This window comes from Xiphophorus hellerii, chromosome 9, assembly GCF_003331165.1.
Source record: "Xiphophorus hellerii strain 12219 chromosome 9, Xiphophorus_hellerii-4.1, whole genome shotgun sequence".
Lineage (NCBI taxonomy): Eukaryota > Metazoa > Chordata > Actinopteri > Cyprinodontiformes > Poeciliidae > Xiphophorus > Xiphophorus hellerii.
Window position 1 is genome coordinate 744,894 of NC_045680.1, and position 15,167 is coordinate 760,060.

General features: G+C 35.5%; 1 protein-coding gene across 3 annotated transcripts in view; it reads right to left on the reverse strand.

Moving 5' to 3' along the window:
* Positions 1-375: 375 nt before the first annotated feature.
* LOC116725670 (phosphatidylinositol 4,5-bisphosphate 3-kinase catalytic subunit alpha isoform-like) overlaps positions 376-15,167 on the reverse strand; it is a 30,200-nt gene continuing 15,408 nt past the window's right edge. For 2 of the 3 annotated variants that reach the window (XM_032571881.1, XM_032571882.1), the window contains exons 15-27: positions 13,012-13,136; positions 12,860-12,941; positions 11,777-11,941; positions 10,764-10,867; positions 10,506-10,677; positions 9,393-9,499; positions 9,178-9,299; positions 8,699-8,777; positions 8,447-8,617; positions 7,241-7,358; positions 6,453-6,604; positions 5,293-5,455; positions 4,590-4,697 (exon numbers count right to left, since the gene is read on the reverse strand). In XM_032571881.1, the coding sequence (XP_032427772.1) occupies positions 4,590-4,697; positions 5,293-5,455; positions 6,453-6,604; positions 7,241-7,358; positions 8,447-8,617; positions 8,699-8,777; positions 9,178-9,299; positions 9,393-9,499; positions 10,506-10,677; positions 10,764-10,867; positions 11,777-11,941; positions 12,860-12,941; positions 13,012-13,136 (1,668 nt within the window). Of the gene's footprint in view, positions 4,698-5,292; positions 5,456-6,452; positions 6,605-7,240; positions 7,359-8,446; positions 8,618-8,698; positions 8,778-9,177; positions 9,300-9,392; positions 9,500-10,505; positions 10,678-10,763; positions 10,868-11,776; positions 11,942-12,859; positions 12,942-13,011; positions 13,137-15,167 lie in introns of all 3 variants that reach the window. The other variant, XM_032571883.1, reaches the window with a different exon arrangement.

The following is a 15,167-nucleotide window of genomic DNA, read 5'->3' on the forward strand; positions in this document are numbered from 1 at the left end:
GTGAATCCTTCAGCCATAAGGTCTGATTCCCAAAGATCAACTATTCCACTCACTGAGGCTAGCACCAATTGGATGGACCTCTGTTGAATTGGGTCACTTTAAAGGTGTGAATTTAGCAGAAATCTGTTTTTTTTTGGCATCAAACAAAATTGTTAGTAAAGTCAAAATTTGTAGCTCATGATTGATTTGTAAAGAACATAAAAACAATAAAAATAAATTTAAAAAAAATCAACATTTAAGAGTTGAATATTTGTGGAAATCTGTGAAATATAATCATCTGAATGAATTAAAAAATCCCAGTAAAAGTAGCAGTGACGAACAAAAGTTTGCAGGAACAGTTTGAACTTGTGGACAGCACAGGAGCAAACACGCAGGTGAATGTTTAACAAATTTATTTACACAACTTCACAGAATGCCCTGGTGACCAGTTAGTCGGTCGGTCAGGGAATACAACCGTCGCCTCTCTGAATGTTGAGCAAAAGCAAAACAAATGTACATCCATAAATAAACCAGCAATAATAACAATGTGACTTAAATACCAAATGTCCCAAAACCTACAGGGAGCAGACTTAAGGTATTATGTAATAAGGTGAATGTATGCTTATCAAAATAAAAAAGGGGGGAAAACAATTATAAAATCAGGAAAATAAATACTGATCTCATGCAAGTAGGATGTGAAAAAGTTCTGGCAGCACAGTACATTACTACACTAACTCACAGAGCTGCACACAAGTAAAATATTTTATATTCCAGAGAATTTGCTTGAAATTTAAAAACAGAATTTTAAATCCATTTTGTAACATCTTCTCCGTTCATGGCTCAATCCGAGGCTCAGTAGAAACAGTGCATTTAAACAAAAAAAACAAACAAAACCATCAGGCGACAATTGAATTCAATACAAAGACAAATGGCTTACATGGTAGATTAAACATTTTAGTCCAACAGTCACAATGAAAGCCACTAAAAAGGCAAGATTACGGCTTATTGCACTTTATTGTGTTGAACTTCCTAAAGTGTTCTCGTTTTATGGATGAAGGTGCACTGCAAAAGCACAAAATCTAACCACATATCTTTAGTCTAGTTTCCAATGCAAATATCTTGGTACACTTCAAGTAAGACAAAATTAACATGCAAGCAGCTTTTCAGCGAGATATAGCAACTTGTTTTAAGTAAATAATTCCTTAATATTGATGAAAAACATACCAGTTCCATTGGCAGATTATTTAACTTCACAATGGTCACTGTGCCGTTACTTAGCAACGCCAGCCAAGCCCAGCCAGTCACCTAGCAACACCAGCCAAGCCCACCCAGTCACCTAGCAACCCAATTCTAGTTCTACTGGCAGATTATTTTCACTTATAACAAAACACTTCTCCTGTGTTGTAAGTGAAATAGTCTGCCAATCAAACTAGTATTTTTCCCCCCAATAATAAAGAATTATTGAGTTAAAGGTAATTTATTAGTTAGTTTTGTCTTATTTCAGGTGTACTAAGATATTTGAACTAAAAACTACAGTAGACTAAAAATATTTGGTAAGATTTTGTGTTTTTGAAGTGTGATTACTTCCAGGAGGAAAAACTTGGATTTTTCCTCCATTGGTAAAACAACCACTTTAACCAACCATGCTTTAGAAAACCGTTGGAATCTTATAAGATAATAACATTTTTTTAGTCTTCAGTTTATTTACCAATCCCTCAGATCAAGATGTAATTGAGTCTTCACTGTGGCACAAATAACATTCACTACTCGTATTAAACAATGCTTCAGCCATCGGTGCTTATGTACAGTACAATACAGACTCTCATAATTAGTACTAATTGGACATAATCTCTCCAATTCATAAAATTTCAAGTAACACATGAATATACATATATAAAAAAAGTTTGTTTCCCCTTATTTATCTTTCCTTAGAAACAAATAAAAAAAATGCTGGCAAATATTTCCTGCCAGTGGAGACGGGTTGTTTCCAAAACATTTAAAGACACCGTTATTGCAGGTGTCATGGCACATGCGTCGTTTTCCACTGGAACCTGCCAATGAAGCTCTGCAGCCTGCACAGAATGACTCAGAGGATGCATGGGATGACAACACACAGCATAGTTGCCACACCTAATTACACATTTTTCGTCAAACACACTCGTTAAGCTATTTGCAAAACATACATATCAGACTAATGTCCAAAAAAAGGCAAGAATAATTCAAATTATTTAGCTTTTTTCCCCCCATCTTGTAGTGCTTTTACAATATGAGCTTTCACAGCATTCACTCAGAAAAAAACAACAGAAGGTCCAGGCTAATGATGCTGCATAAACCAAACAAAATAGCTGTACCAAATTAAAACAAATCGTCACTTTGGCCTCTTAATACACCTGGCTGGTCTGGTGAAGCTCTTCAATATATTAATTTACCATAATGGGTTTTTAATTACCCTGATTATGTAAAATATTCTAATTTCTGGAGCATCACAAAGTTCATAGTTCAGCCCATTGAGAGGTTTAGTGTCACATGTTGCAGTTTTCAGCACTGATTACATGCCAAATAACTGAAATACTGAAAACATTTTACTTTCAACAAAGTTCCCGTTACACTTAATGTAATCATTAAGTGTCTTCACTTTCAACAAATGAAGTTTTAATCCATCTTAAGTCGTCTTTTTGGCCATTTGAATACTGGTTGTGCAAAACTAATCAGCCATATTTCAGAGTCAGAAAACACCAACTGTTAAACGTGTGAAGCAAATTTCAATTCATGTTTTTAAGGCTTTTAAAAGTGGAGCCGTCTGTGAGGATAAAATATACAGTTTGTGTTGTTTTGTCACAAATTACTTCAGAATTAGCTCTGCTAGCATAATTTGCTTAGCCAAAGTTGCATAGAATTAGCCTAAAGTGACAGTTTTAGGGGTAAACAGCATTTTATTGTGGGTAAACTATGGAGGGAGCTAAAGACTGATGCGACGGGTAACATCCTTACGATAATACTTGTGTTAAACTCTCAGGTAAAACTACCTATATGGAGAAAAGTGAAACATGCATACTCAGCACAACTCCTCATTAAGAGGACAGTTTGAGGCAAGGCAGCACTGGCTCAGGCCCGAACACAGAGGGGAACAATGCAAACTAAATGTCTTGTAAATTAAAGACAGATTTGGCTCGTCATAGAGGGCTTTTAAATCCTTCCAGAGGGTGCCGGTTTTTTAACTCTCCAACCTAATGCTTTTATATACTTCTGCTGGCTTTCTCCTTGGCACTGAATAGCAAAAAGTTGTAAATAGGTTTTACTTTCTCCTACTACTATCCAATCACTACACAAAGTTGGTTAGTCTGGACAGTATTTTGGGATAGAAAAACTCCCTATGTTGAAAATATGTAGTCAGAGTTGATTTTTATGTTACTTGTCAAAAATATTGCTTGACTAAATTGACTATTTTCTATAAACCTCAATTTGTTTTGCGCTCTTAGTTCAGTTTAATTTACTCTGATTGTGTATTTTGGGACTTAACCGCATGTGTGTGTGTGTGTGTGTGGTGGTGGTGGGGGGTAGGGGGTGGGGTGGGGGGGGTTCGAAGGTGTGACAATCTCTGTTCCTGTTTGCACACAAAGTGCCGGTGTGTTTTCTTTCCTCACTTCTTGTACATGTAATGCAAGACCAAAATGTTCCCTCTTGCAGTTTTGCTTCTCTAAATAAATTATTCTGGGCTGGACATAATAAATAGGCCAACTTTATAAATAAAAAGGCATCAGCATTATGTCTAGTCAAGAAAAAATCTGCAGATCAAATGGTGCTAAAAGAGGCTTAAAGTGACAAAATTCCAAACATATTTACAAAATCAATAGTATCACCTGTTATATTTCTGACGTTCAAAATGAAACAAAATACATAAATTAATTTAAAACGTTATAAATCTGTACACATTACTTTTTTACAGTGCTTTTTTTATTTTTTATTTTGAAGGAGAGGCATCTTTGCCCTGAAGTTTACGACAAGAAGTCGCCGAAGAAAGAAAATCTCAGGAGATCATCTCTGATGCTTTTTAGTCTTTAAATTTCTGCTCAAAAAACCCAAACAATGAAAAAAGGTAAAATTATCTGTGGAAGACATTGTAGATGGGAGATGATCCACAAAATCTGTGCACCGTTTCCTGTGCCTTCCCCCTCTCCAGCAAAGTTGAGAAAAAGTGCAGCACTGCAACGACTGAAGGTCAGCAAGTCAGACTTGCTTTGCAGCTACATTAACACCTTGGCGGACGTGGCTCCTCCAAGTTGTGTTGAATTTATTTAAAGCGCAGCAAAATAAGGGAAGAAATTTCCTTTTTTTTTTTTTTTCAAACATGAAAGTCTGGGGAAGGTTATTACCGTCAGGGTCCTGAGGAAAATTTGACACACTGACAAAAGCAGCACACCCTGAATAAAGGCAAACAAAAAGGAAAATGGAGGAAAACCCAGAACCTCGTTTACAAAACAAGGGAAAAAGTGCTTCAAAAATTAATCAAAAGGCAAACTTCATAGAGTTTCATAGAGTTTGCCGTGAATGGAAAAATAAATCCCTTCAAAAAGTGTAGTAATAAATATTCTATGTTGAGTTTAATGCGTTTAGTTTAGTGCATGCTGCCGAATCGTGTGGAAAATCCAGTCCATCTTGGTGGTCCAACCTCCATGGTGGGCGTCGTTCATCTGCTTCATGAAATAATCCAAAGCCTCCTGCGTCACACAGGAAACAAAAACCCACAAAAAAAGGAGACTCTGAAGTCAGGCTGGACGATACGGCTGAAAAACTTATCGTTATTAGCTTTTCATGTCAGACGATTTTTGTTTTGAATATCTATAATACCGATAACTGGTGACCATTCCTATTTTATCTACAGTTTTCACTCCAAGACGGGTTTTTTTTTTTCTAAAGCAGTTATGAAATATGGGGTGAAAATGTAATTAAAAGATAAATACTTTGTTATATCTGATGTTTTTGTGAGAAGATTTTAATTTGTGGGTCCTAATTGGAAAAAAAAAGTCTTGCATCAACTACCTGAGACACATTTGTATAATTTAAAGGTCGCATAAAATCAATCCAGGAGCTGCAAATGGGCCCCGGGCCACACTTTGGACACCTCTGAGCTAAAGACTTTCTTCTGCCTACATCCCCCAGAATGCTGTGCGGTTCTGGATCGGAGCTCAGTGAATATTCCAACAGATGTATTGATATCGGCCATTTTTTTATCGCGATATATATTGTTAGATTTATTATCCAGACGTTTCCTGAAGTTCCTGCTGACGTAAAGACGGAGAAGTCCGGACTCACCTGCTCGCTTTTCTCCAGCGCCAGCGTCTTCCGGATGTAGGCGATGTCGTCGAACGACTGCAGCTCAGGCATACCGGAGCCCAGCATCATGGAGAACAGGTTGATGAAGAGGTTGGCGTGCTGGCGGATGGCCAGGTATGCTTTGTAGCACATTTCCTGGAACCTGGAGCCAAAATGGCGACTGCATCACAACACGGATGGGAAGAGATCGAACTCCAGAGCAGAACATATTTTTAATCAAGTAAAAGTAAAGAGTAGCCGTCTAAGTAACAACTCAAACATAGAAAGGTATTTGGTAAAAAGTCTACTGAAGTTCTGAGTAACTGATCAAAACATCAAACATGTAATATTTACATCATCAGACGGACCAAAGTACAATATGTAAATTTTGGTATTTTAAACACTAAAATGAAAATAATTCATATAATAACATAGTTACAAAATCAGAAAAATGAAAAATTCCTCCAAATCAGTTCTTTTACCTTGGTAAAACCTTTAACAAACACAGGTTTTTGTTACAATTTGAAGTTTTTACTTCAAAATAAAAATTTAAAAGTACAACGCAGTAAAAATAATCCTTAAATAAAAATTTTTTTAAATGCAATTGTAACTGAATGAATGTAGATACTACCCAGTTCTGCTCATTTTATGTTCCACATTTTTATTTCAGTATTATCTTTGCAGAAATCACTTTAATCACTTTCCTTTGATATTAAGACATATTTTTGTAAAACAGTTTTGTCAGAAGAGCCACATTTTGTTGATAATGATTAATTTGTAAAGGCAACAGAACATATTTACAGAATAAAGTTAGTTTTTTACCTTAAATGAAAAAGCTTTTTGTACAATTTTGGCTTAATTACTTAGCTATTTAGCTTAATTTTTGAGTATAAACTCCAGTTTAATCGATTACTAAATTAGTTAATTATTTAAATCAATTAATCACAATTAATCTGGTTAATTGTTTCAGCCCTATTCTTTCAAATCGAGAGCCGATTCTCCCTCCACGTTAAAGCTGCCTAACAAAGAAATAAGAAGCAAATCAAACATGTACAGTGGCTAACAGGTTTCCAAACGTCATCAGATTTAAAGGGCTTGCATGTGTGTGTCAGACCAACACTAAACAGTCATAATAATAAATCAGAAAGAAAAAAAATAACCTTTCAAACTCTTTGGTCTTTGTGCACTCCTGGGATCCCTTACTGATGACGATGAGGAAGTCTTGAGTCAGTACGAACGGGACTCGCTCTCTCTTGTAGCCAAATTTCTTCTTCTTGTGATCCAAGAAATGGCCAAAATCTATATGAAACAACTGAAACAGCAAAAAATACCAGCTCAACTACCAATGTTTTACTGAAACTCAACTAAAGCTTCATCTAGGAACGATTATTTTAGTCCGATCGATTATTCTGACCATTAATCGAAATAAAAAATAGCACATTCTGCAGATTTGTCATTTAACCCTTTATATTCACAAATAGAAATACATAAAAATTTCAAATAAATAATTCAATTCCTTTTTTAAATGAGAAAAGATTTGCTTGATTATTTGTAGGAAAGGTTGCCTTTGCAGCGAAAGAGAACTTCTTACATCAACAAAATCCCAAACCTCTCTGGTTTAACACCAGTAAAGTCTAGGAATTACCTCTTGATTATTTTTTTAATTAATAACTGGATAGCAAAAGGTGCTGAATAAGAGATTTTTCATTTTTTTGTACAGAATTTGAACTAGATACATTTAAAACTATGCATTTGAGAGGTTCCTTACAAATGATTTTTTAAAATCAATTGCTAAATTAGTACACAATTATTCAGTAACTTCACACATCCAGAGGAAAACAAGCTGCAGGAACATCAACGTTGCTTCCAGACATAAAACATTTCAGATATTTACAAATGTTAAATGAAATAGAAGAACGGCGAATGTCTGTTTGCATGTGGGAGTTACCTGTCCGTCATCTTTGACCATAATGTTGCTGTTGTGTCGGTCTCCGATCCCCAGAATAAACGTGGCTACACAGTAGCCAGCGCAGGACCTCGTAAACAGATCCACAGCCATGTCATACCTGCACAAATACAGAGAAAAATGTAAATATTAATCAGATTTTAGCACAATATTTTCTGGTACAATACTGCCAACAATAAAAATGATGATAAACAACTATTTACTTCTTCTTTGTTAGGTAGCTGTACGGTTATGACTGCGTAGCACAGCATTCATAGCACCAAAAACAAATATTCCTCTTGAAAAACATTTCCATTTGAGACCAGGTTCTTCATATTTCCACATTTTTACAGCAGTATGATTCTAAACTGCAAAAATTTATTACATTTAATCATATTTTCAAGTTTACTGATATCTACTGATGTTCTTGTGGAACAAACAGTGGAGAAAATAGTAACATTTTTGATGTCAGGTTCTTTCTAACATTAATTGAAATTTAACAAGATGGTAAATCTAAATTCTTATAAGAAATTTTCACAATTAATAATATGATAAATGCCCACTCTCAAGAGCTACTACAGATTCTCAATCGCTAAGCAGATTTAAAACAACAAATAAATGTGAAACAGACATGAAAAAGTCATTCTGTGGGAATAAGACGGACGCTAATTATGTCCTCATTAATAGGGACGCACCGATCCACTTTTTTCACTTCTGATACAATATCTGAGGTTCAGTATCAGATGATATCGATCCAATACAGAAAAACAGATTAATTGACTAAAAATTTTTCTTTTTTAAGCAACAGACATAAATGTACTGAATTAAAAATGTATTTGATAACTCTGCACCAGTACAGCAAACTGAAATACATAAATAGCTTCACAAGCTTGGTCAAACATGTAAAAACAACTTTAATTTGTTCAGCCAGTGCAATTGGGAGTATAACAGTCAATGTAAAGTAAATAAACAAACTGAAACTGATAAAAACAATAAGTGGACTGCAATAAACCTTATTTCAAATGGCTCAGAAAGTGCAGTAAGAAAATCTATATATAATGTAAAGTAAATAATAAAGCATAGAATCAGACTGAATAGATATGGATCAGAAACCTTGTCACTGATTCCCATCTAAATGTTTTTAAATATTGGGACTGATACAGATACTAACATCTGTGAATCTCTAGTTAAAACCAGTGGAAAACTCACGTCTCTCCTTTGTTTTTGTCCTTGAGCCACTGATGCAGCGTGTTGGAGTTGAACTGCAAGGCTCCTTTCAAGCCTCCTTTACACTGAATCTGCATGATGGTGTGGGAGTTTCGAACCACCTCTATCAGGCCCACGCAGTCTCCCAGAGACAGACAGCCGTAGGGGAGCATCCTGAGGAAACAAAGCGGACCCGATCACACCAAAGTACCCAACGAGAGCGACTCAGACAGAGATCGTTACTGATTGCTGTACCGTAGGTCCAGTCCCTGGTTCTGCCAAATGTTCTCCATGATTCTGATTATCTGCAGCGTCAGCATATCCTGCCGCAAATCTGCGACAAACACAAATGATTACAGATAGAAACAAAGATGAAGCCAAACTGCCACTTAAGAAGATCTGGATAGAACATAATTACAGAAAAAAGTTTTGTTTTTTTTATTCTAAACGCAAAATCTAAATATTTTTGTACATTTTTAGATTAAATACTATTCTGAGTCTGTTGTTATTTCAGCAAATTGCCTTTTTTAGACTCTGTATGTGCCAGTTAAAGATCAATTACTAAATTAATTGACAATTATGGCAATAATTTCTTAATCACGATTAATTTGATTAATCGTTTCGGCATACATTTCAGAATACGTTTAAAACTATTCGTGTGGACGTGTGTCATTGTAGGTTTCCATAAGAGATTAGGAATGTTTGCTAGAGAGCAACATGTGTGAGATTGTTACCATCTCCGTTTTTGAAGATGATCTCATTATTCTGAAACAGTAACTCAGACATGATGTCAGGATTCTCCCAGTTGAGCCACAGCGGTCTCTTTGCGGATGACATGATCCTGCACTCCTCCAACCTGAGACAGAAAAATGTTTACAGACATCAGGCGCTGTCAGTTATTTTCCCCTCGTCCACATAACTGAACATAACAGCTCATCATTTTGCAAACCTCAGATTTCCCAGCTGATGTGCAGGGTTGAGTGGAGAGGTGAAGCTCTGCAGAGCGTCCATGTAGTCGGGTCTCTTCATCTGGTCTACAAGAAACTTCATCTGGACCTTTACCAAAAATATAAAAGCAAATATTTACGCTTAGATTTAATTTCCCTTTGGGATCAATAAAGTATTTTTGAATTTAATGTCAGGGTTTATAAAACTCTTATACTCAAATTTTCAAGGCTCAGGGTTTGTAGATTGTATATTATATCTATAAAATAAATAGTTCAAAGCATATTTATTATGGATGCAAGTTATCAATTAATGAGTTAATCTAAAACTGATTGATCTTAAATTATTGACTATTACTTAATAAGCAGCCATTTTCTTAAAAACGCATGTTTATAACATAAAGGACTAAACTTTTTATAATGTGCTGAATTTAAAAAAGCACACACATTACAACATTATTTTCCGTCAGGTGTTTACTGAAAAAAGAGAAAATTGTGGCTTTCTCAGATTGATAAACTGAAGACATGTTTATAAAATATAACAAAATAAGTTTCTGAATAGAAAAATAAGGGACTAAAGTGTGTTATAATTAATTCCCCATGAATGAATTCCTCCCAACTGAAACACATCTGTTTTTGAATGAATGTTTTCTCCGCTTTTCTTTGCCTCCGTAGCACATCAGTCATTTTCTGTCGCCACAGTTCCGTCATGAAAACGGTCAGAACGAGCGCTACTAAGGAAATTAATTAAGAAGTTTGTCGAGTGTTTATGTTTCTAAGCTGAACCGCATAAAATTAGTTTTCCATCCCACACCGGACTCTGTTTAGACTCTCTTATCCGTTCTAGAATGACTCTGCCGCCATCTTTAATTTCTGTATGAACGATTCCGCTTAAGAATGACCAGCGGCGCCCTCTGCTGGATGGCTGCCAAACTACAACATTAACAGAAGCTCTAAGCGGACGTTACTAATCAATTGGAACTAATTTTAAACTAGTAAACCATTAATCGACGATATAATATTTGTTTGCATCCCTACTAAATATTAAAACAGAAGAATTTAAAAAATATACAGAGTCTTGAAACAAAGGGAAGACTCATGTGCTAATGGTATTTAACCTTTTGTGTCTCATCCTTCTTTTCCTGTTTGAGTATGTCGGTGAGGTTGATGAGCTTCTCCATGGCTTCCACCTGCCTGCTCAGGTGTTTGAGGTACATGCCACAAGCCCTGCAGTAAGCCTCCAGCAGCAGCCCAAACCTCTGGCTCACAGTTTTGTTGTGCATTTCTGACCTGAGACCATAATCACATGCAGGAATCTTAGCATGACACAAAGAATCAATAACTTTTTTAATGCAGGAAGTGAATAGATGACTCACTTGAGATGCCAGAAGAAGAAATGGCCTATCCTTTGATTGGTCAGGGCCTTTTTGAGGAGAAAGCGAGCTAGCGGACTGTCAAGATACTGCTCGTATTTTAATACCTAGAAGAAAGGTGTGCATGGTTGTCAGTTATTCTGGAATCTATATCTAACTTTAAAGGATTTATATACTGTAATCTGTCAAAAATAGGGCTGGACAATAATTCAGTATCAATAGAAAATACATCTGATAGAATACTAAATATTCAATGCATAAAAAATTCACTAAAGTCTGATCTACAACCGCACAGCATTCTGGGAAATGAAGGCAGAGGAAAGGCTTTGCGGTTTCAATGCTGGAAACTAGTTGCTTCCAACATAGAAACCTTTTGTAGCTCAACCTCTCAGCTACAAAAGGTTGGCAACATCAACTAACTCATTCACTCTTTGGTTACCTAGCAACAACTTGTTGAGTAACTTGCGCAGCAGCAGTTTAAGGTTTTGCCACCATGCCTTGTAACTGCTTAAAAATAAAAAAACAACAAAAATTTTGAGATTAATAGATTTGATCTAAATTTGATTTGAATTTCTGAATTTGAAAGTCAAAAGTTTTCTAGAAAAAACTCTGAAATTTTGAGATCTCAGAAATTTTCTAGAAAAAAAACATGGAAATGTCTGAGTTTCAAAAGTCACTTGTATTGTGATGTCATTTTCAGACATATCATCCAGCCCCAGTCAAAAACTAGTTCCAGTATGAGGAACTATTTAACAAAACATCCAATAAACATCTTGGCAACTGCCTTAGGGTACAAATCGAGTGAGGCGAATTAAAAATTTTCTGCTCCTGCAAACTCCTTTTGGTTTACTCATCATCCACTAATGCATTATATTAAATGTAGTCTATGCAGACAGTCTGTATTTAAAACCTTTCACACATCGACAGATTTGGAAAATTTCAGATAATTTATTTTAAAATGTTAAGACAAGTAAACCAAGAGTTGTATTTATGTTCTGTACTAGACTGAGACCAACCTGAACAAGCTGGATAAGGTACTGGGAGAGTTTATCGTCGGTCAAGTATTTGTCAAGGCAGCGTACAGCGAAGTGTCTGACCATGGGGTCTGGGTAATTACAGTCCAGCAGCTCCATGGCCTGTTCTGGACGGATCGATGGCCATTCCTTCAACAAACAATACATCTGGCACGAAGGAATTAAAATAAATTGACTGAGGAGCAAAATAATGAGGTGCACTTAAGTCATATTTAACATCAACAAATAAAAAGGTGGAAAAATATCTTTATAAAATAACATGTGCAATATTTTTTCTAAGAGTTGCATATGTAACACATTTTGAAGAAATAAAAACTCATAAAACAATTAATTTCAAACATAGAAAGGCTTTAGAAACTTTTTTTTGCATTTGAAATAAAGTTAAATTTTCTGAAAATAAATCTTTGCTTCCCAAATCAAAATCATGGTTTGTGCAATTCTCCCCACAGTAAAATTCAAGGACTTTTCAAGCATTTTCAAGGTAAGTTTTCAGATTTTTCCAGTACCATACTTTGGAAAAGTAAAAAAAAAAAAAAAAAAAGACTGTTTCAATTCACTCTTATTTAACATCCTTTATTACTGTTATTAATAATTCATTGTGATAGTATTCTGTTTATACTATGTTTATTTTGAGATTATTAATAAGTGGTAGATTAGCTACTGCTGCTATTAGCTAAGCTAACACAGCGGTGGTTGATTAGTTAATTTAAACATTGCTCTACTGATGATCTGTCAGAGTTGGTGTGTGGGTTGCCCTTTTTTTTGTTTTTCTAATCCAACTGAAACACACTGCATTCTGCTGCACATCTACATGTTACGATTGTCATAGTCAAGCTAGCATAACTGAACTACTTCCCTCTCCCTCACTATTTTTTCTTAATTAAGACTTTTTGCTGACCTTGTTACTAGTTGTTGTAGGGCTGACAATTGGTAGAAAAGCGTACATCTACCCTTATTTAATGCGTTTTGTTGACAACTTGACAGGTAAAACCAATGCTAGTCATCGTTGGGGAGCAGCTTTTTGCCTTCCAAGCAAACTGCAATGTGTCTACAACTGTGCTTTACCTGCGCTACATCATCTCTGGAGTTCCATTTGACAGCAAGAAGTATCTTGGGAAGGATCTCTGGGATGTTCATACAGTAATGCCTGGCAGAGGAAGCAGATGATTGTTATGTTTTGGTACGCCATGTGGTTCCTGTGTGAACGAGTTGCTTACCTGTGTCTCCAGAGGAAGTCTTTCTCCTGCTCAGTGATTTCAGACAGAGGGTCCCTGTTACTCAGCTGTCGCATCTGTTCGCTGTCGCTTTCCGTCAGGGCGTGATCTCTGGCCACCCGACTGCTCTGAAACCGAACAGAAGCGACACGCTGAAACACTTCATTACCACCCACAGTAACCATCCACACTGGAGAAGTAATCGCCAATAAAAACAGCGTATAGATCCCAATACAGACCAAAAGACTGTTGGAAAAAACAACCCAACATGCACTGCAATCATTAAAACAAGAAATAAAATGTTATCAGTTTGGCTTTTATAAAAGAGTGGCAACCTCAACAGCTTATAAATTTCTCTATAAAGTTCTTGTTCACAAGAATTTCATTAAGCCAAATAAGTCAAGTTTATTGGCACAGGGTAATTTAAACGGTTTTACAGGACAATAAATGAATAGAAGTTAATAAAAAATATATATATATCTATATATTCATAATGAAAATGTAATTTGTTTATAAGACATGACACAAAACAACAAGTGAATGCTGCATCCCCTTAATTTGATGTTATGCAGGAAAATGAAAGAAAAAAATAAGTTTTTTGATGACCTAGGGTACATGTGTCAAACTTAAGGCCCGTGGGCCAAATCTGGCCCACCCTAACTATTTCTGCGGCCCACTGCACTCTAAAAAGCCACAGAAATAGAAGTTCAGGATAACAACTGTAAGCTTAATTATTACTTTAATAGTGAATTAGTTTCTATTTGTGTAGTGCCAATTTATTTCATTGTTGAATATAATTTAAATTTCAGAATTACTAATTGAATGCAAAGGAAGATATTTTAACAGTTGGCTAATAGATGGTTTTATCAACACATTCTGTCACAACCAAGCCTTTAAAAAGGTTATCTGTGTCATATTCTACAGTCAGGACACAGTGACCGTTTTAACAAATATGTAAAATATATATTTCTATAAAAGTTACCAACTGCAGCTTTAAGTTGGAGAAAATTCTGACCAAATCCACTCATTGACAATATGGACTTCCTGGCTCAGGGATCACACACAAAAATAAAGTTGTGTGCCATTCGAATATGTATGATGAAAGAGTTAGTAATCCAAAATCTGAACTAGGCTAGTAATTAGATACAGAATGAGAGGAGCCCGAGAATGGAGCCCTGAGGAACCCCACATTTGATTTTTGCTTGTGTAGACTTAAAAATGACAAAGTAGTTCTAATCGGAGATGTAAAATCTAAACCAGCCTTTCACAGTACCAGACTATCTCTTGTGCTTTTCCTGTAAATCAGTGAATATGTAATAACTTTGTCCAAAGAAACACTGAAACCCACCAACACAAAGAAAGAAACTTTATATGTTAAGATATATTATTTGAAAATGTTAGAAATGGTGTCTCAGCGTTGGGATATTTAAAAACAGAAGAGATTTGTTGAGTTTTTTGTTGGAAAAATGAGGAAATCTGATGATAAACCCACAATTCTCCAAATACATTACATTAAACCAGCTTTTAAAACTATAAATTAAGTATAAATCATGTTCCACCATATTTAAAACCATATAAAATTATCCTGGTATGAAATCAAAGACTGACACTCTTACATCTGCCAAACAAAAAACAAAAAAAGAGAATAGCAAATCAGCTAGCATCATTCATGTCCTCTTCCTTGGCCAAGTTTCTTCAATGTATCACTTCAACACGGCAGAAGTCACGGTTTTCATGCCCCACATCATGTAGAAATCTGATAAGACAGAGCATCATCTACACCGTCATAAATAACTGAAGAGAGTAATCTGAACTGGCACCTCTGAGCCACCATCCTGGTGTTGGAAGTAACAAGTTAGCAAAAGGTTTTGTAGTTAATTATTTATCCCCCCATCCATTCATCCATCCATCCATCACACTCTTATGAATATTAAAACAAAAGCAAAGGTCAAAATATAAATAAATCAGATTTAATTCTCATTTCCCATTAGATTTTTTTTATTTTGGACTTTTCAAACTATAAAGGGAAGCAAAGCTTTCTGTTTTACCAGTAATATTGAAAGCAAGCCTATGTTTCCTAAAAGTAATAACTCTGAATAAACGTGACCCTTTTTAAAAGTTTCATTGTACATATACAGAAGTGATGTGATACACAGAAC